Below are 20665 nucleotides of genomic sequence, written 5' to 3'. Positions count from 1 at the left end.
TCAGCCCACTGGCGGTGGTCAATGTGGCAGGCACCAAGAGATTTCTTTAGGCAGTCCTTGTACCTTTTCTTTGGTGCACCTCTGTCACGGTGGCCAGTGGAGAGCTCGCCATATAACACGATCTTGGGAAGGCGATGGTCCTCCATTCTGGAGACGTGACCCATCCAGCGCAGCTGGATCTTTAGCAGCGTGGACTCGATGCTGTCAACCTCTGCCATCTCGAGTACTTCGACGTTAGGGATGAAAGCGCTCCAATGGATGTTGAGGATGGAGCGGAGACAACGCTGGGGGAAGCGTTCTAGGAGCCGTAGGTGGTGCCGGTAGAGGACCCATGATTCGGAGCCGAACAGGAGTGTGGGTATGACAACGGCTCTGTATACGCTTATCTTTGTGAGGTTTTTCAGTTGGTTGTTTTTCCAGACTCTTTTGTGTAGTCTTCCAAAGGCGCTATTTGCCTTGGCGAGTCTGTTGTCTATCTCATTGTCGATCCTTGCATCTGATAAAATGGTGCAGCCGAGATAGGTAAACTGGTTGACCGTTTTGAGTTTTGTGTGCCCGATGGAGATGTGGGGGGGCTGGTAGTCATGGTGGGGAGCTGGCTGATGGAGGACCTCAGTTTTCTTCAGGCTGACTTCCAGGCCAAACATTTTGGCAGTTTCCACAAAGCAGGACGTCAAGCGCTGAAGAGCTGGCTCTGAATGGGCAACTAAAGCGGCATCGTCTGCAAAGAGTAGTTCACGGACAAGTTTCTCTTGTGTCTTGGTGTGAGTTTGCAGGCGCCTCAGATTGAAGAGACTGCCATCCGTGCGGTACCGGATGTAAAACAAAGGCGAGAAATCAGACTGCTCAAACTACAGAGGAATCACGTTGCTCTCCATTGCAGGCAAAATCTTCGCTAGGATTCTACTAAATAGAATAATACCTAGTGTCACCGAGAATATTCTCCCAGAATCACAGTGCGGCTTTCGCGCAAACAGAGGAACTACTGACATGGTCTTTGCCCTCAGACAGCTCCAAGAAAAGTGCAGAGAACAAAACAAAGGACTCTATATCACCTTTGTTGACCTCACCAAAGCCTTCGACACCGTGAGCAGGAAAGGGCTTTGGCAAATACTAGAGCGCATCGGATGTCCCCCAAAGTTCCTCAACATGATTATCCAACTGCACGAAAACCAACAAGGTCGGGTCAGATACAGCAATGAGCTCTCTGAACCCTTCTCCATTAACAATTGCGTGAAGCAAGGCTGTGTTCTCGCACCAACCCTCTTTTCAATCTTCTTCAGCATGATGCTGAACCAAGCCATGAAAGACCCCAACAATGAAGAAAGGAAGGAGATACACTCATCATAAATGCCACAGAGTAGGGTAACCCCACCACAATGGGCTGAAGAAAATTCAAAAATTTAAACCCATATAATCCAAATAAGGGCTCCACATTTTCCAATAAAAAAGATAATTTTCATGTAAATTATACTTTTTTTTCCAATGGAACACACAATCTCAATTTCATCTGCCATCATTGCAAACTTAAATTAATCTAATTTTTTCATATAATCGCTATACATTTTCTCGCTACAGCCAAACCTAATCTCAAAAATGCAATTTGATACCTACTTAATCTCAATTTCAAACCCAACATTTTAACCTTACCTATTAAAAATAATGTTGGTTCCATCAAAATTTTTTCTCTAAAACATCTGTAAGTCGTGTCCAAAAAGGTTTAATAGTATCACATGACCAAGTAGAATGTAAAAAAGAACCTACTTCCTTATGACACCTAAAAGATAAATCTGAAGAAACTAAATTTAATTTTTCAGAAGTATGTATAAAATTATTTATAATAATTATACTGAACTAATCTACATTTCACTTTGACAATTTTAGTCAGATTATCTTTATATAAATTTCTACAACTTCCTGATCAATTGCTATTCCCAAATATTTTTCCCACTTTAATCTAAACTTATGCAAATATATCTTAGGTATTTTATTCTGTACATTCAAGTACATTTCTGATACAAATTTTTCTTCCTGCCTTCCATAAGTAGAATTTCAAATTTTGGCTGCCTTGGTAACTTTAAAATATGTCCAAAATTATCCAATAATAAAGTTGATTATTAAGAGTAAAAGGAAAAAGTTTATTCTGATACAAGGATGTCTTACCTGAAATTTTCCCCTGTGTACCTATTTGCTCATTCATCATACACTATAATTCAATTAAATGTCTCAAAATAGGTGAATTAGAATTTCATATCTCACCAATTTGAGTTAACTCAGTATTAGCCCATACTAATGAATTTTCTAAATCAAACATTCTATAATAAATTTCATTTTTGCCACTTTATAATAATTATGAAAATTTGGTAATTGCAAACCTCCCAGATCATATTTCCAAGATAATTTTTGTAAAGATACCCTAGCCATTTTATCTTTCCACAAAAATTACTTCACAATAGAATTCAAATCTTTGAAATGTTTTTTGAGGAACTTTTCAAGGAATAGATTGAAAAAGATATTGTAGTCTAGGAAAAATATTCATCTTGATACAATTAACTCTACCTATTAATGTTAAAGGTAAATTTTTCCATATATTTAAGCGATTTTTAATTTTATGAAATAAAAATAAATAATTCAAGTCATATAAATGATCTAATTTCTTATCCAATTTAACACCTAAATATTTAATTTGTTCTGTCCATTTAAATTGAGATATATTCCTACAATCAGTATAATCTGCATCAATGATAAAATCTTAATTTTCTCCCAATTAATTTTATAACCTGATATTGCACCATATTGTTTCAATCTTTCATAATAGCAATTTTAAAGAATTTTGTGATTCTGTTAAATAAATTAAAATATCATCAGCAAATAAATTGATCTTGTACTCCTCAGATTTCACTTTGATACATTTAATATTATTATTTTGTCTTATCAATTGAGCCAAAGATTCAATAGCTAATGCAAACAGTGCTGGACGCAAAGGGCAGCCTTGTCTAGTAGATTTTTCTAATAAAAAGGATGATGTCATTTGACCATTTGTCACCACTCTGGCAGACGGGTTTCTATGTAAAGATCCACTCTACCATATCAAATGCCTTTTTGGCATCTAATGATAAGACCATTGCTAAGTTGAATTCCTCCAGAGAAATACGAATCAAACTAATTAATTTTGCAATATTATTTGCAGAATAAGGATTTTTAATAAATCTAGCATGATCTAAATGAATTAAACCTGGTAAGTAATTCGATAATCTATTTGCTAGAACCTTAGTTACAATTTTATAATCAACATTTAATAAAGAGATAGGTCTAATATGATCCAGTATTTAAAAGATCCCCGTCTTTCTTGAGAATAACATTTATAATTGTCTGAGAAAAAGAATCCGGTAAAGAATGAACCTCCATCATTTGTTTCAATACATCCATTAATAGAGGCATTAATAAGTCTTGAAATTTTTAATAAAATTCAGATGTAAATCCATCTTCACCAGGGGATTTCGCGTTAGGCACTGATTTAAGTGCTTCTATAAGTAAAGGGAGCATCTAGGTCATTGCACTCTTGAATACTCAAAAAAGGTAACTGGAGGTCAGCTAAAAATTTATCAATTTTCACCTCATCTTTTTCAGATTCAGATATGTATAATTTCATACAAAATTCCTTAAAAGCATCATTTATACCTTGGGATTTATACGTAATTTTTGAATCTTTCCTAATGATGTTAATTGCTCTAGAAGTTTGCTCTGTCTTTAGTCTCCATGCCAATACTTTATGGGCTCTCTCCCCTAATTCATAATATTTTTGTCTAGTCCTTTATAATAATTTCTCCATTTTATAAGTCTGTAATGAATTATATTGCAAATTTTTATTTAACTATTGTATCTTTTTTCTAAATTTTTAATCTCCTTTTCAAATTTATCCACCTCGCTAGAATACTGTTTCTTAACTTTAGTCAAAAAGCTAATAATTTGTCCTCTTAACTATGCCTTTAAAGCATCCCATAAAACAAATTTACTATTAACTGAATCAGTATTAGTTTGTAAATATTTTTGAATTTGATCTCTTATAAAATTACAAACTCTATATTTCTTAATAATAAAGAATTAAATCTGTAGTTTCTATTTTTTCTGAAATTGTTAATAATAAAAGCCAATGATCTGACAAATTCTACTTTTATATTCAATGGCTATTACCCATCCTTGCAAATGAGCAATAATTTTTTTTAAATCTATTCTTGAATAAGAATCATATCAGGATGAATAAAATAAAATAAAAATATTTTTCCTTTGGATTAAACCTTTTCCAAATATCAACTAAATTCATTTCCTTAATTAATACTAAAATTTGTTTTACCATTTTGGATCTAGTCATTATTTTTGGAGATTTACCTATAATAGATCCAGACAACAATTAAAATCCCCTTCAATTATTACCTTTCCGTAAACCTGGGCCAAATTAAAAAAGGAATCTTGAATAATTTTCTTGTTATCAACATTTGGTGGATAAATATTCATGTGTCCAAAATTTGACAATTAATTACTAAAAGTCTATCCACTGAGTCACAAACAATTGATTCTAATTTGAAAGACAATTTCTTGTTAATAAAAATAGCAACACCTCTTGTTTTTGAATTGAAAGAAGCTAACTTGACTTTTCAATTTCTGATGTTCTTTTTCAGTCAAATGAGTTCCTTGCAAGAAAGCAATATCTACTTTCACCTTTTTAATACAAGCCTAAGCTCTCTTCCTCTTAATCAGATTATTGAGCCCATTAACATTAAACATCGCAAAATTTAATTTACTCGCCATCATGTTTAATATCGTGAATATCAAACTTCTGCCACCCGCTGGGATGCCCCCACCCCACCCCCATCTGCAATTAAACTGCATAATAAGATACATCTCCTTCATGGAAAAGAGAAACCCTTAAAAAGAGGAAAAAATATATAGATAAACCCCCCCCAAAAAAAAGAAAAGATACTGACATGCAGTACTACCCCCCCCCTCTATTATATGGGAAGTTACAAATGACTTTGGAATGAGAAGTAAACAAAACCATCTCCCCTGAACAGAACAATTAAGTAAAAACAACAATACTTTGAAACATTTCATGTACCATACACAGCTTGCAAATCTCTGTTAACTTGGTCATCATTATTATCAATTTCCGTTAGTTCATGACATTCCACCTTCTGTGAACCATCCTTCTCTTTTTGAATTGGCTTCAATTGTTGAGAAAATTGATCTTGATTTTTTTCCGCTTATTTTCAGGCAATGAATTAGCAAATAGAAGAGCATCATCTTCATCAGTGAAAAACTGGGTTTGATATTCACCATAAAAAACCCTTGAGGTTATCTGAATGCAAATTTATATCCTTTCTTCCACAATACAGTGCTAGCAGGGTTGAACTCTTCATGCTTCTTAATAATAGTTTTGCATTTTGAACTGCAACTCTTCAAATCATTTCTTTGTCTTGATAAATTAGACATCTAATTAAAACAGCGTGGCGGTTGGCCAGGAAAAGGTTTCTTCCTAATAGCTCTGTGTGTTCTGTCTAATTCCAACCCATTTGGAAAATGATATCTTCCCAAAACTTCACAAATCCAATTCTGAAAAAACTGTACTCGATCTGAACCTTCAAATTCTTCAGGTAAACTGACAATCTTAAATTATTTCTACAACTCTGATTTTCCAAAACATCTATTTTCTTTAATAAATCATTTTTTTTTGTATTTCCCAAGTAAAGGAATTCTCTATCTCAATAACCGTATCTTTACATTGTACCACATCTTCATGACAATCCAGAACTCCTCTTCAATTTTCCGAAATTTAATTGGCATTTTATCCACCATCTTTGCACATTTTTCCACATCAGTCTTAATAGTCGACATTTCATCCTTCAAACTATTAAACTGTTCCTTCATAGATGAAAAACCTTGACTCATTTGAGTTGATGAAGTTTGCATTTGTTTAGTTAAGATATTAAACTGACTTGATGTGTCTGAATAGGTTGAAGGCCCAGCTTTACTCTTAGTCTATTGAACAGTTTTCGCTAAGGGTCTACCCTGATAAATGATTGTTTCCTCTTCTTCAGCCACCCCAATGGTGTCTTCTTCCTCCTCCTCCGTCGACATAGATGGCTGCTCCATCCGCTTAGAACTCAGGAGGAAGACGTCTCTGAGCTCCAGCGCCACCTTCCTCAAGGATACAGCACTAGAATTACCTGAATGCTAGGCAGCGGCTGTCAAATTGACTGCAGTGGATGAGGATTCGGCTCCGCAGGCTCCGTTTACAAGTTCTCCAGTAGTTGCTGTTTGTTCCAAAGTCGTTTTAACCTCAGTCTGTTGTTTTGTATTCCACATGATTACTTCCAGTAATGTACATAATAGTTCCAAAATATCTTCCCACATCTCCCACCTATGCCATCACACCACACCACCCTCCACCCTCCAAATTTGGAATATTGTGTGTAGTTTTGGTCATCGAATTATAGGAAGGATATAAACAGAAAGGAAAGGAGATTTATAAGAATGTTGCCTAGATTTCAGAGTTTGAGTTACAGAGAAAGATTAAACAGGCTGGAAATTTACTTCCTGGAGTGTAAAAGATTGAGGGATAATTTGATAGAGGTATTTAAAATTATGAGGGGGATGGATAGAGTCATTGTGGACAGGCTTTTCCAATGAGAGTAGGGGAGATTCCAACAAGAGGACGTGGATTGAGATTGAAGGGATGCTGTGTTACAGTGAGACACAGAGTGCGGGGTGGGAGGTTACAGTGAGATACAGAGAGCGGGGTGCATTGTTACAGTGGGTCACAGAGTGCAGGGTGTGGTGTTACAGTGGGTCACAGAGTGTGGGGTGTGGTGTTACAGTGGGTCACAGTGATGGGTGCGGTGTTACAGTGAGTCATAAAGTGTGGGTGTGGTGTTACAGTGTGACACAGAGTGCGGGGTGTGGTGTTACAGTGAGACACAGAGTGCGGGGTGGGGTTTTACAGTGAGACACAGAGTGTGGGGTGGGGTTTTACAGTGAGACACAGAGAGCGGGGTGCATTGTTACAGTGGGTCACAGAGTGCAGGGTGTGGTGTTACAGTGGGTCACAGAGTGTGGGGTGTGGTGTTACAGTGGGTCACAGTGATGGGTGCAGTGCTACAGTGAGTCATAAAGTGTGGGGTGTGGTGTTACAGTGGGTCACAGAGTGCAGGGTGGGGTGTTACAGTGAGACACAGAGTGCGGGGTGTGGTGTTACAGTGAGACACCGAGTGCAGGGTGTGGTGTTACAGCTCTGTCTAGGAGAAAGATGGAGATAGCCAACAGCTTGATGTTCCTGGGTGAAAACACATCTAGTGCCCTGCCCAGAATTATCTGCGCCAGTTCTTCTACGACCACAGAAGCCTGAGGAACCTTGACATGTCACCTGTCCCCTCCACAACTCCTACAGATGCACTATTGGAAACATCCTGTCAGGGTAAATTCCTGTAAATTCCTCTGCCCACAAGCACAAAACACGACAGAGGGTTGCGAACGAGGCTCTGACCTTCAACACCCCCTTCCCAATGACTTCATCTACATCTCCCATTTTCTTGGAAAAGCAACCAACATATTATAAGACACATTTCACTCTGGCCACCCTCTCTTTATGCCCTTCCAATCAGGAAAAATATTCACAGGGGTGAGATCACCCATGAGATTCGAGGCCAGTTTCTGTGCTGCTCTTATCAGTTCCTGATTGAACTGCAGGACAGTGCATTTCTGCTGGCTTTGTTCCTTGCCAATGGATATCCCTCTTTAACTCTGCCCTTCTGTACTTGTCCATTGAAAATTCACTGATCAGTGGTATTTAAGAGCAGACCAGTACATGTATGACCAAGTCAATGAACTTAAACCAATTAGAATTTAAAAGTATATGTGAACATCTGTGGTCAGGCTGTTCTGGTGTCACTCATATTATACATGAAATGATCTTACCCAACAAATGAGCAGGTAGACATCCTGTTGGATTGATATATTGTGGTCCAAAGATATCTCTGAGCTTCGATCTTACATATGCATGCAGTTCCTTGTACAGAGGCATTATCTAATGTGTTAGAGGAATAGATTGAGTTAGTGGTTTATTCACACAGGTACATGGATAGGAGAGGTATGGAGGGCTATGGACTGTGTGCAGGTCAGTGGGACTGGACATAAAAAAGGTTCAGCACAGACTAGAAGGGCTGAAGGGGCCTGTTTCTGTGCTGTAGTATTCTAATGGATTCACGTGCATATACGAACCATTCAGGGTTGCAGTGATATCTTTGCTGTGGAGCTTGGTTAGTGGAGAGCAGGGCTCAGGGTGTTTTAAAGTTGCAATGCTGATATTGACATGGCTGGCCAATGGAAAAGTGCTGTTCACAGAAAGCCAGATTACATTGGAGATCTTTAACATATTTCAAATGGTCACGCCTTGAGCCATTGCAACACTCTCTGCACACTGGAGAGTGAAGATGCTGGAATCTGGAGTTAAAGCTGAAAGAATTCAGCAGGTCAAGCCACATCAATGGGAGAAAACCAGCGCATGACGTTTCGGGCTGGAACCTTTCATCAGCCCAATGCTATCCAACAAAAATCATTGATCCTCACTGTTTTATCCCTTTAGAGAAAATATTTTTTTTCTCTTATTCCCAAAGGTATTGGTATCAATGGCGAAGCTCATCAATCTTTTCCAACCCTCACTTCCAGATTTGTACAATGTTTCCATTTCTGAAATCTGCACTGCCTCTGGCCAATCAGCTGCTCCCAGCGCGTTCCAGCAGCTTCATGTTCCAGATGGCTGGTTGAGTGTTCAGTCCTCATTTCTTGTCAGGTCACTTCTACCCTGTTTCAATACAACATTCAGCAGGTAAGCTCAACCTGGAATCAACACAGCCACAGAAGAATGCATGGAGCACTCATGGAGAGATTTCTGTGCTGCATGGAATTCTGGGACGGCAGATCCACCATCTCTTGCTCTCCTGCTGCGACCTTCCCATCATCCTTTAGAGATTGACAGAAGTTTATAATCTTTTATTTCCTTTACATTGCTGCACTCATGCAAAAACGTCATCAACGTTGTCCCAGGATACCCTGACTTTACCAGGAAATCAGGAGGACCCAGAGAGGGCAGGACATGGAGGTGACAGGCAGAATAGAGCAGAATCAATACAGAAACATGCTGGAGAAAGTCAGCAAGTCATGCAGCATCCCCAGGAAGTAAAGGATGACCAATGTTTTGGGCCTGGGCCCTTCGTCAAAAATAGACAGACTCTTTATCTTCCTGTGGATGCCGTGTGAGTTGTTGAGCATGTTTGCGTATTGAACTTGACTCCGGCATCTGCAGACCTTCTTGTTTAATCCCAAGAGATTCTTCTGGTATGTTAAGATGGAAAAGGTCTCCAGGAAGAGAAATGGTCCCCAATAAAGTGGGACTAATCTTAATGCGGAGCCACAGAAGGTGGGCAGGATCTTGAATTAATATAGGGAAGAGATCATGGATGACAAATTGGAGGAAACGAGTGGTGAGGTGCTGAATATTATTAGAATGACCAGCAAAGGGGTCTCAACAGCCTTGGAGCAGATTAAAGTGTGGCCTGCTTCTTTCAGAACTGAGGAATTGTGATAGTCGGACCTGGAGATTAAGGGAGTTGTTCTGTGTTCACCTGCTTTGTGTCAATGCCAACCAATCATTCCACAGTTTTTCTTTGCCTTGTATAGGTGTGGTGAAATGTGAGGAATGCCCCTGGCCAGATTCCCAGAGGAATCCAGGCACAAAGCTGAACCACTGTGGGAAGTGAATGCATCACCAGAAGGGTAGTGTAAAAGCAGGGAAAAGTTGATGGCTTCCTCACCAATGTTTGGAACTTCAAATAGTCCTTCCAATTGAAGAAACACTTCATTGGTGTATCTACAGCAGTCATCTGTTGCATCCGGTGCTTCAGTTATGGTCGCCTCTACATTGGGGAGACTGGACATGGCAACAGCACAGAACAGCCATTCAATTCGACTCCCCATTGCCACAGCAATATCTCCATCCCTGGCCTCTTGTGCTGCCAAATTGGAGGAGCAACACTTTATAATCTCTCTGGGCACTCTCCAACCAGATGGCATTGACATCGACTACTTCAGATTCCACTCAATCCATTTTCTGATTTCCTCAGGAATTTGCGGAGATTCAGTTTGACACCCAAAACCCTGGCAATTTTCTACAGAGGTGTGGTGGAAAGTATGCTGACCGGCTGCATCATGGTCTGATATGAGGTCACCAATACCCCTGAGCGTAAAGCCCTCCAAAAGTTATGGACACAACTCAGGGCACAGGATATCACAGGCAAAACTCTCCCCACCTGCCGGCGGAAAGCAGCAGCAATCATCAAGGATTCACACCATCCAGCTCTGTTCTCACTGGTGCCATCAGGAAAGAGGTATCGGTGCCACAAGACTCACACCACCAGGTTCAGGAACAGGTGCTCCCCCTCCACTATCAGACTCCTCAACAACAAACTCAATCAGGGACTCATTTAAGGACTCTTACTTGTGCACTTTATTGAATTTTTTAATTCTCTCTATATACAGTTTGTATGCATTCCTATCTGTTTACAGTTCTTTATTTTTTAACATTTTCGCTATGTAGTTTATTTTTGCACTACTGTGCCTGCAAGAAACAGAATCTCTGGGTTGTATGTGATGTCATGTATGTTCTGACAATAAATCTGAAATCTGTAGATTCAAGATTTCTTTATTGTTATGTACAGTAATAACACAGAATATGTAAGATTGCATGAAATTTCCTTCTGGATATGGTAAGGCAGGCAGAGAGTGACCATTACTGTCACCTGCCAGCCTGTCCAGTAAAAGAGTAAGTGCCTCTGAGTTCTGCTCCAGTGCTCCCCCAGCCTCTGCTGCTGCACAGATTCCTGTTCAACCCATCGGAAAATCGAGCTCCAGATCCCAACCTCCGACATGATGAGGAAGCCTTCCGCACCCGATGCTTTTCGGGAGCCCTTCTTGCCCTCGACACTCTCTCAAATCCCGGCTCTGATATCTGACTCTCATGAGTCAGCTCCAGCAGCCCATGCGCGTCCCTCAGCCACTGAGTCCCTCGCTAGTCCGCTGCCACGGTCAGTGTCCTGTAGGTCATTTCTTCTGCTTCTCCTTCTCAACAGGGGGCTTTCTCCCGTGTCTGGCTCGCTGCATCAGTCCACTGCTGCTTGCCAGAGTCTGCACCCCTTGTGGTCACTGCTGAGCACAAGTGCCTTCATCTTGGGCAAAGATTGCAGGATTTGAGTTTTTGAAAAAAACACTATTGGCTCCTCTAACAGGCTATTTAATGCCTGTTTGGAGCTGGCAGCAGTGGGACTGGGCAGTTGAACCCTTTGGAGCAGCGCTGTGACTCTGCTCCCTGCTCTCCCGGATCACACCAGAAGCAGCACTGCCATTGCTTCAGCTTCAGTGCACCGCCATTTTCTTTCCCTAACCTTCGGTCTCCTTTCCTTCACCAGCCCCATTCCCTTCCCTCTCCCCATCACTTATCAGCTTCTTTCTCTTCTATTCCCCCCTCCCATATCCATCAATGGCCTCTTACCTACCAGCCTATACTACAGACACTGCCCCTTCCTCCATCCTGCCCTCTCCTCCCCACACCTTTTTTGCTCATTCCTTGACGAAGAGTCCAGGCCCGAAATTCTGGTTACCTTTTACTCCCTCCAGATGTTGCATAACCTGCTGAGTTTCTCCAGCATGTTTGTGTGTCACCCTCCACCCCAGCGTCTGCAGACATTCCTGCTTAACACCAAAGCTGGTGGATCGGACCTCTGCCTATAATCTCAGCCAAAGGTTCCGCTTTATGTTGAGTTAACCTGCAGCCGCTCCACCCTGGTGGTCAGGTTCTAGTCTGGGGGAAAGGTCACCAGCCTTTATGGACAGGCACAAGCAAGTGACACAATGACCAGAAGCCTTGGGAGAGGCGGGTGCCATGACATGAATGAGGACAGAATCGGCAGAGGAGATGAGTTGAACCTCTTTGAGCAGTTGCTCCACATCTGTCACCAGTTCATCCCTGGTGTAGGCAAATTGTACTGTGCCGGTGGTTTGGTAGTTTTGTCGCCAGTAATCACCGTAGTCATTGTAACCTGCAGAGAGGAACCACTATGGTCACTGAGTGCATAATCAACCGAGTATTTGCATTTTCTAGTGATGTTTTTCGACTGCTTACCATTCATTCGGGCAGCTTTGTTCTTCAAGACAGTGTATTCCTCATAGAGTGGCCTCAGCTTCTTCCCCACATTGACCCGCCAGCCTTCCCAGGCCCAAAGTCTCTCCTTGTAGTCTCTGCTCTGAGCCATTACCATCGTCAGCCCTGAACAAAAGTGAGAGCATTAGGAGGTGCACGATCAGGAAGTGTCCACTAAAGAGCATTCACTGAGCTGCGAGGGTCTCTAGGCTGCTCCTGAATTTCGATTTACACCATGGTAACAGCCCATGAGGTCATTTCTCCTCAAATACCCCAACAATCCCTCTACATTTTTAATGAGTGGGAGTGCAGCGTGACTGATTGCACTCAGACAAATGGAGTACAAGCGCACTTTTAATCGCCTTCAATCAACGGCCAGTAGACACAATAGTCATCAGGTGAATTTGAGGTAAGGCAGGAAAACCAGGGTTTATATTGGGGAAGGTGAGGGTGGAGCCAGTCATCAGAACAACACACAGACAGTGAATTACAGTTCATTGCAGGGAGGAAACAGAAGCACCCAAAGGAAACCCATAAATGGGGAGAATGTACAAACTCCTTACAAACAGCAGTGAATTTGAACCCAGGCCACTGGCACTGTGATATCGCTGAGTGAACCACTACACTAACCACACTGCCTGAATAGGTCAATTTCCAGTAACTCGATCATTTTGTCTCCATCTCGGGAGACAAACTATCTACCAACATCTTCTATAAGCCCACCAGCTCCCAACAACCTTGACTACACTGGTTCACACACTGTAAGGATTCTATCCCTTTCCCTCAATACCTCCATCAGATCTGCTCCCAAAATGCTTTCCATTCCAGAACATAGAAAATGTCCTCCTTCAGAAAACGTGGCTTCTACTCTATCACCATCAACTCATCCCTTACTTACATCTCCTCTATTTCCCACCCCCTGACTTAACAAGGACAGGATTCCGCTTATTCTCACCCTTCACCCTGCCAACCTCCACGTCCAACACATTATTCTCCACGATTCTGCCACGTACAACGTGATCTCATCACCAGACAGGTTTCATTCTCCTCCCTTCTCCGCTTTCCACAGAATTCAGACTGGGACTACCTCCACTCTGTCCATTGCAACAGCAAGGTCCCTCGAATAGCAAATTATGTTAATTCTACACAATTTCAACACCAAAATGCCCCAAGCACTGCCAAACTGAGGCCACCCGCAAACTGGAAGAATATTTCTTCAGAAGAAATATTTTCTGACTTTCTGTAGACAACACTTCCCAATCCCTTGTATTTCCCAATTTCAAAACGATCATCTTCACAGAATTCCTAATTACTATCTTATTAATCCAATAAATCAAACTCTGTAGATGCAGCTGTAAATAGCTTTAATTCATTCATATAAACAGATAAACATTTTTAATAACTGCATCAAGATTTTCATAACGATGGACAAACAAAGCATTCGGTTATATTTAAAAACATAACGACATAAGATGATAAAAGAGATGATGAAGACAAAATAAGATGAATTCAAAGAAATTTCTTTCAATGCTTACACCTACTCCATGGTTCTTCGAAGACTAAGCACAAGCTCCCTATACGCCCAGATATTACAACATATGATGTCACAGAAACTATGGTAACACTACAACAACAAACCTTCTTAAAGGGATAGTCATAAAATTAGCTAAGAAGTAAAAACACAAGGTTTTAACCTTTACACTCTCCAATCAGATGGCACTAATATCTACTTCAGCAATTTCTGTTAACCCCTCCCGAGTCTTTTCCCCTATCTCATTTCCTGGACCCTTTCCCTCATCACCTCCATTTTTTCTCTTCTATCCTCCTCTCTGTTAGCCTGTGATCCTCCCCTTGCCCCTTCCTCCACTGGCCATCCAAGTTTTCATTCAGGCTCAGGCCTGAAACAGGCCCTTTATTTCCTATAGTGACTTGCTGAATGTCTCCAGCACTTTTGTGTATTGTCCTTGAGTGGGTCGTCTGCGTCCAGCTTGTCTGCCCTGCAGGCCAGTGAATTCATACCCTTCTACCCTGTGGCTAGAGTGAGTGTTGGAGATGGGGATGTACACTAGGGGGTTTCCTTGATGAACCTACTTTCTGGGGCAAAAGCAACCTGTTAAGAGGGTCTTTATTCTTTGGAGTGTAGAATTGAGAGGGGATTTGATAGAGGTATTTAAGATTTTGAGAGGGATAGATAGAGTGGATGTGGATCGGCTTTTCCCATTGAGGGAAGGAGAGATTGAAACAAGAGGTCATGAGTTAAGGGGAAAAAGTTTAGAAGTAACATGAGGGGGAACTTCTTCACTCAGAGAGGGGTGGCTGTGTGGAATGAGCTTCCAGGAGAAGGGTCCATTTTGCCATTTAAGAAATGGCAGGGGGCAGGTAGGTTGGACTAGAGGAGAGGACTTAGTTTGGTGTGGTCTAGAAGAACCAAAATGGCCTGTTTATGTGCTGTAATTGTTATATGGGTTTATGGGTTGCACCTGAAACAGAGGAGAACCAATCTTCTGGCAGGGAAATTCACTAGTGCAACTTGGGATGATTTAAACTAGATTGGCAAGGGGCTGGGGCCCAGAGCAGAGATGAAGCAGAGGAGATGTTGGGGGCACAATCTGTAATCAATGAGAACAAGTTTAATGGACAGGACAAGCAAAGCACAGGAAAGAGCAGATCGTTAACTTGCATTTATTTTAATGTAAGAGGCTTAACAAGTGTGGATGGTCTCAAGCGAAGAAGAAGTGATGGTCAGAACAGAAACACAGTGGAGATGAGGACAAGATGGACAGGATACTGATGCTACAGGCGTGAGATACAGCCGGGGTTGGGGGGGGGAATTGCCTTTTGATGAGGGAGGACATAACAGTGCTTAGAGGAGGGAATCGTCCAGTGAAACTACATGGGTAGGACTTGGAAACAAGGAGGGAATGGACCATGGATGATGAGGGAGATCAAGGATCTGGTCAGGAAAAAGAGGAAGGTTTACATCAGATTTAAAAAGTTCAGATCAAGTGAATCCCTTGATGAGTACGGGAAATGGAAGAGTTTGTTTTTGAGAGAAAGCAGGAAGGTAAAAAGAGGACATGAGATAGAACTGGCAGGCAAGATTAAGAAGAATTCCCAGAGATTCTACAGGTATATTAAGAGTCATGAGTGGTTAGGGAGAGAATGGTTCCCATTAAAGGTCAACAGTGTGGGATGGTGAATGAATGCCTCTCATCAGTCTTCAATGTGGAGGAGATTATGGAAATCAAGGAATTGGGAGGGAATGAGTGCCGAGTTGCTGAACTACATTGGAACCACCAGGGAGGAGGCATTGCAGCTATGGAGTGTATTAAAGTGGACACATCCCCAGGGCCTGGTGATGTTCGTTCTTGTAGCTTGTGTGAAGCTTGGGAGGAACTTGTGCTGGTTCTTGCTGAGATATTTACATTATCATTGGCCTCAGGTGAAGAGCTGGAAGACTGGAGATGGCAATTGGAGATGTTATTTAGAAAGAGCAGGAACGACAGGCCGGAGAGCCTGACATCAGTGATGGGGATTTTGAGGGACAGGATCTCCCAACATCAGGGACTGATTGGAGGTTGTCAGAATGGACTCGTATGTGGCTGATCGAGTCACACGAATCTGATAGAGTTTTGTGAAAAGGTGACAAACCGGGTTTATGAGAGCAGGGCAGTGGATGCTCTATTTACGGACTTTAGTAAGGATTTAACAAGGTCTCACATGGAAGGTTTGTCTGGAAGGTGAAATCACACTTAATTAGAGGTGAGCTGACATTGAATTCAAAGCTGGCTCAGTGGAAGAATGCAAAGGGGAGTAGTGAGGGATGTTTCTCTGATTGGAGGGTGTGCCACAGAGTCCACCGCTGTTTGCCATCTATATTAATAATTTGGATAGCAATGTAATTAACATGATGAGTAGAATTTTGGAATGCACCACATAGACAGTGAGGGCCAATACCCAAGTTCACAGCAGGATCTAGATCAGTTGGAAAGGTGGGTTAAGGAGTGGCAGATGGAATTTAACTCTGACCAGAACTAACGGACTCAACACTGGGACATCGAGCACTGGTAACACTACAGGACTATGTGCTCAGCCCACTCCTGTTCACACCACTGACCTATGATTTCATCGCCAGATCCAGCTCCAACAGAGTCATCACTTTTGCAGATGACACAACAGTTTTTGGTCTCATCAATAACAGCGATGAGATGCACTACAGAGAGGAGGTGGTGGAAAATCTGTGCAAGAATAACAAACTGAGTGTCAATGGGGACAAGACAAAGGAGCTGATCGTGGACTTCTAGAGGACCAGGAACAGCCACTCTCCACTATACATCAATAACTCGGTAGTGGAGAGAGAAGAGAGTAGAAGTTATTTCTTGGAGTGACCTATCGTGGATACTCCACATCTCCTCACTTGTCAGGAAGGTGCAATTGCAACTACATTTTCTGAGAAGACTGAAGCGGACAAGGCTACTGGCCACCAACATGTCAACCTACTATAGAGAGTGTCCTGACCAGCTACATCACCTTGGGGCACAGTTGCTGCAGAGCAATGGATCAGAATTTAGTCCACAGGACCATAAGAGTAGACTGGAGTCTCCCCCCCCCCCCAACACCCCGGTCATCGACATGATCTACTAGAATCATTGTCTGAAGAGGGTGCACAAAATTATTGAGGACCCCTTCCACCCTGCACACAGCATCTTTCAGATGCTCCCATCAGGAAAATAGATACAGGAGGATCAGAGCCAGCACCACCAGGCTGAGGAACAGCGTCTTCCCACGGGCAGTGACAATGCTGAACGACCAAAGGAACTGCTCATCCAAAACTCATTTATTACACAATATTTCTGTAAGGAGGCTGCATATTCACTCTCTGTGCCTGCATGGGTTTTCTCTGTGGGCTCTGATTTCCTCCCACCATTCAAAAATGTACCGGGGTGTAGGTTAATGGGGTGTAAATTGGGCAGCATCAACTCGTAGGGTTGAATTGTCCTGTTACCGTGCTGTAGGTCTACATTTGGACTTCATGTTCTATGTATATATTGTTTGTATGTATGTGTGTATTGGTGGAGCATATGCATGTTTTTGTACCAAAGTCTGGAGAACATCACCCTCATCAGTGTCTATGCTCCAACCCTCCAGGCGGAACCAGCAGAAAAGAACAAGTTCTACACCGACCTGCGCAACCTCATCCAACGTACCCCTACAGCCGACAAGGTTGTCATCCTGGGCGACTTCAACGCTCGTGTCGGCAAAGACTCAGAAACCTGGCCAGGAATCCTGGGCAAGCATGGCGTCGGCAAGTGCAACGACAATGGGCGCCTCCTGTTGGAGCTCTGCGCAGAACAGCGACTTGTCATTACAAACACCCTTTTTCAGCAGAGGGACAGCCTTAAGACCACCTGGATGCATCCCCGATCCAAACACTGGCACCTCCTGGACTACATCCTGGTGCGAGAAAGTGACAAACAAGATGTGCTCCACACCAGGGTCATGCCTAGCGCGGAATGCCACACTGACCACCGGCTGGTTCGCTGCAAGCTCAACCTTCACTTCAAGCCAAAGCCCAGGAACAATAAAGCCCCCAGAAAGAGGTTCAATGTTGGAAACCTGCAGTCAGACGAAGCGAGAGTAAACTTCCAGGCAAACCTCAAAGCAAAGCTCGACGTTGCAACCCGCCTCACGGACCCGTCCCCTGAAACCCTCTGGGATCAGTTGAAGACTACCATACTGCAATCCACTGAAGAGGTACTGGGCTTCTCCTCCAGGAAAAACAAGGACTGGTTTGACGAAAACAGCCAGGAAATCCAGGAGCTGCTGGCAAAGAAGCGAGCTGCCCACCAGGCTCACCTTACAAAGCCGTCCTGTCCAGAGAAGAAACAAGCCTTCCGTCGTGCATGCAGCCATCTTCAGCGCAAACTCCGGGAGATCCAAAATGAGTGGTGGACTAGCCTCGCCAAACGAACACAGCTCAGCGCGGACATTGGCGACTTCAGGGGTTTCTACGAGGCTTTAAAGGCTGTGTACGGCCCCTCACCCCAAGTCCAAAGCCCGCTGCGCAGCTCAGACGGCAAAGTCCTCCTCAGCAACAAGATCTCCATCCTCAACCGATGGTCAGAACACTTCCAATCTCTTTTCAGTGCCAACCGCTCAGTCCAAGATTCCGCCCTGCTCCAGCTCCCTCAACAGCCCCTAAGGCTAGAGCTGGATGAGGTTCCCACCATGGATGAGACATATAAGGCAATCGAACAACTGAAAAGTGGCAAAGCAGCAGGTATGGATGGAATCCCCCCAGAAGTCTGGAAGGCTGGCGGCAAAACTCTGCATGCCAAACTGCATGAGTTTTTCAAGCTTTGTTGGGACCAAGGTAAACTGCCTCAGGATCTTCGTGATGCCACCATCATCACCCTGTACAAAAACAAAGGCGAGAAATCAGACTGCTCAAACTACAGGGGAATCACGTTGCTCTCCAATGTAAGAAAATCTTCGCTAGGATTCTACTAAATAGAATAATACCTAGTGTCGCCGAGAATATTCTCCCAGAATCACAGTGCGGCTTTCGCGCAAAGAGAGGAACCACTGACATGGTCTTTGCCCTCAGACAGCTCCAAGAAAAGTGCAGAGAACAAAACAAAGGACTCTACATCACCTTTGTTGACCTCACCAAAGCCTTCGACACCGTGAGCAGGAAAGGGCTTTGGCAAATACTAGAGCGCATCGGATGTCCCCCAAAGTTCCTCAACATGATTATCCAACTGCACGAAAACCAACAAGGTCGGGTCAGATACAGCAATGAGCTCTCTGAACCCTTCTCCATTAACAATGGCGTGAAGCAAGGCTGTGTTCTCGCACCAACCCTCTTTTCAATCTTCTTCAGCATGATGCTGAACCAAGCCATGAAAGACCCCAACAATGAAGACGCTGTTTACATCCGGTACCGCACGGATGGCAGTCTCTTCAATCTGAGGCGCCTGCAAGCTCACACCAAGACACAAGAGAAACTTGTCCGTGAACTACTCTTTGCAGATGATGCCGCATTAGTTGCCCATTCAGAGCCAGCTCCTCAGCGCTTGACGTCCTGCTTTGCAGAAACTGCCAAAATGTTTGGCCTGGAAGTCAGCCTGAAGAAAACTGAGGTCCTCCATCAGCCAGCTCCCCACCATGACTACCAGCCCCCCCACATCTCCATCGGGCACACAAAACTCAAAACGGTCAACCAGTTTACCTATCTCGGCTGCACCATTTCATCAGATGCAAGGATCGACAATGAGATAGACAACAGACTCGCCAAGGCAAATAGCGCCTTTGGAAGACTACACAAAAGAGTCTGGAAAAACAACCAACTGAAAAACCTCACAAAGATAAGCGTATACAGAGCCGTTGTCATACCCACACTCCTGTTCGGCTCTGAATCATGGGTCCTCTACCGGCACCACCTACGGCTCCTAGAACGCTTCCACCAGCGTTGTCTCCGCTCCATCCTCAACATCCATTGGAGCGCTTACACCCCTAACGTCGAAGTACTCGAGATGGCAGAGGTCGACAGCATCGAGTCCACGCTGCTGAAGATCCAGCTGCGCTGGATGGGTCACGTCTCCAGAATGGAGGACCATCGCCTTCCCAAGATCGTGTTATATGGCGAGCTCTCCACTGGCCACCGTGACAGAGGTGCACCAAAGAAAAGGTACAAGGACTGCCTAAAGAAATCTCTTGGTGCCTGCCACATTGACCACCGCCAGTGGGCTGATATCGCCTCAAACCGTGCATCTTGGCGCCTCACAGTTTGGCGGGCAGCAACCTCCTTTGAAGAAAACCGCAGAGCCCACCTCACTGACAAAAGGCAAAGGAGGAAAAACCCAACACCCAACCCCAACCAACCAATTTTCCCTTGCAACCACTGCAATCGTGTCTGCCTGTCCCGCATCGGACTTGTCAGCCACAAACGAGCCTGCAGCTGACGTGGACTTTTTACCCCCTCCATAAGTCTTCGTCCGCGAAGCCAAGCCAAAGAAAAAGACTTGTGCAATCAGATGACAATAAACTTGATTTGAACTTGGGATGTGTCCTCAGATTTCAGCAGGGTTGATTTAGGAATTAGAGAAGGAGGAATTGCTTCTCCCAGAGAGTAGTGAATTTTTTTGCCCAAGGAAACAGTGAGATCGATTTTGAAGAACAGGGGATTATGGGAAACAGGTGGGTAAGTGGAGCTGGGTCCACAGCGATATCAATCTTGACCTTACTGAATAGCAGAGCAATGACCACATTTATGTCTTCCAGTCATTCAAAAGAATTCCTGGCCACTGGCATCATTGAAGTCACTGGCCTAGTGCAACTTATGCAATACCCAGGTCTTTTGGGAGATGGGTTTGGCATATTTACAAAAAACAAACAAAATTAGACCACTGTATAAAA

The 20665-nt window shown here is 43.2% G+C and overlaps 1 protein-coding gene across 5 annotated transcripts in view; it reads right to left on the bottom strand.

Annotated features, from left to right (window-relative positions):
• ace2 (angiotensin I converting enzyme 2) overlaps positions 1-20665 on the bottom strand; it is a 144684-nt gene that overhangs the window by 105233 nt on the left and 18786 nt on the right. For all 5 annotated transcript variants that reach the window (XM_069890268.1, XM_069890267.1, XM_069890271.1 and 2 more), the window contains 3 exons: positions 12230-12373; positions 12034-12146; positions 7972-8080 (listed from right to left, as the gene is read on the bottom strand). In XM_069890268.1, the coding sequence (XP_069746369.1) occupies positions 7972-8080; positions 12034-12146; positions 12230-12373 (366 nt within the window). The remainder of the gene's footprint in view (positions 1-7971; positions 8081-12033; positions 12147-12229; positions 12374-20665) is intronic.

This window comes from Narcine bancroftii, chromosome 7 (genome assembly GCF_036971445.1).
Source record: "Narcine bancroftii isolate sNarBan1 chromosome 7, sNarBan1.hap1, whole genome shotgun sequence".
In the NCBI taxonomy this organism is placed as follows: Eukaryota; Metazoa; Chordata; class Chondrichthyes; order Torpediniformes; family Narcinidae; genus Narcine; species Narcine bancroftii.
This window is presented reverse-complemented; position numbering and strand designations above follow the sequence as displayed.